The sequence below is a fragment of the Lottia gigantea genome (assembly GCF_000327385.1).
Source record: "Lottia gigantea unplaced genomic scaffold LOTGIsca_637, whole genome shotgun sequence".
In the NCBI taxonomy this organism is placed as follows: domain Eukaryota; kingdom Metazoa; phylum Mollusca; class Gastropoda; family Lottiidae; genus Lottia; species Lottia gigantea.
Window position 1 is genome coordinate 6,546 of NW_008710168.1, and position 1,782 is coordinate 8,327.

At 33.2% G+C, this 1,782-nt stretch overlaps 1 protein-coding gene across 1 annotated transcript; it reads left to right on the top strand.

The window, feature by feature from the left end:
- Positions 1–97: 97 nt before the first annotated feature.
- LOTGIDRAFT_176010 (hypothetical protein) lies at positions 98–1,174 on the top strand (the record flags this gene model as incomplete). The annotated part of the gene is made up of 1 exon (XM_009064594.1): positions 98–1,174. One exon carries the CDS (start codon positions 98–100, stop codon positions 1,172–1,174), a length of 1,077 nt encoding a protein of 358 aa, XP_009062842.1.
- Between the last annotated feature and the right edge of the window lie 608 nt (positions 1,175–1,782).

The following is a 1,782-nucleotide window of genomic DNA, read 5'->3' on the forward strand; positions in this document are numbered from 1 at the left end:
AGAAATAGAAGACAATTACGAACAGGTGTGGAAAACGTGTAGAGACGATAACGCAGTAACACAGGTTTCACCCCTCAAACTAAACGTGCTTTCAAGTATGAGTGATGATGCGTTATTCGCTTGGGATTGCGAAACGTATTCAGAAAAAAACAGTCGAAGAGCAATTCCTTATGCCTGCACTTTAATTAATTTAGAAAAACTAAGAAAAAAGTTAGAAAAAAATATCTTTCCAAATATAAATCCTACTGATAATGTTCCAGAAGAATTTTATGATAAACTAATGAATGTAGTAGAAATATTTGTAGGTACAGATTGCATCGATCAAATGTTGAAATATTTAGGTCAATATGATAGGAAGAGATTAATATTAATTTCTCATAACGGTAGTGGATTCGACAACTGGATCGTGCTTAAAAATGCAAAAAAACTAACGCATTGCCCTTTAAAAACACCCAGAGGAATTCTATCTTTTCCTTTATCTAATCCAGATGAAGATTTACAGAAAAAATGGAAAAGACAGAAAGAAATAAAGGGTAATTATTTACAACATATTAATTTCACGTGTTCCTATCAACACGAATCCTCTAGTTTGGCTGCATGGGGAAATTCTTCCAATCTTCCCGCGAATTTGAGAAAGATTGCCGACGTAGATATCGCTAAATACACGCAAGACAACTGGGAGGAATTGAGACACGAATGGGAACCTTACGCCAAGAGAGACACTCTCTGTTTGGGAGCTTGTTTGATAAAATACAACCAAGTCACGAAAGAAGTTGTAAACCAGAATATGTCCAATAATCTAACGGCTCCATCTTTATCTTTAAAGGGTTGGTATTATTTATATCATTACGAAAAAGAAATGGTGGAAGAAGAATGTTATGAAACTACTAGAATGGTTGCGAAACATACCGAAAAAGAAAATATAGAAAAAGTTTATACGCACACTAATCCTTTTATAAGAAATTTTATCAGACGATCTATTAAAGGAGGAAGAGTTTCGGCAAATAGAAAATCATTTGAAACGAACAAAATGGATGAAATTTGTAACGTATTAAAGGAATATATTTCACAAAGTGAAAGTAATAACATAATTGATTTACTCAAAGAATACAGCGCAAGCACAAAAGACAAAACGGAGGTTCATTCGAGACTTAAAAAAAATAGAATGTACTAAACTAATGGCATTTGATGCTAACGATTTATACGCTTCCGCCATGTCGGATTTAGACAGTGAATATCCGAGAGCGGAAAGTGGAAGACCGTTTCTACCAGAAGAAGAAAAAGAATTTGTAAAACTCTTCAATAAATAAAAATTCAGACCTAGAACAGCTATTTTAACAGTGTGGTTTGACTATCCCAAAAACATGTTCTTCCAACCGATACCAGCTAAAGATAAAATCACTTTCACGAATAAAGAAGGTAAAAAGGAAACTGGTAACAAAATCAGGTTCAGAAATGGTTTCTGTCACGACGTTTTAACATCGGTCGATATTCAAGAAATAGTGAAAGCCGGTGGACGAATTATTAGAATATTAGATGGTATAGTTTACGAAGAAAATTTTAAAACTCCACCCTATAGAGATTATATTTTAATTTTGAGAGATTTAAGAAATAAATATAAACGAGAAGGTAATATCGTGGGTAGTAATTGCATGAAATTATTAGGTAATTCCTTGTATGGTAAATCAATTCAGAAAGACATATTCACAACTAGACATTTATGGAATGAAGCAACTTTACAGGCCAACTTTGATTCACGCGTTAAAACCTATGAGAAAATAA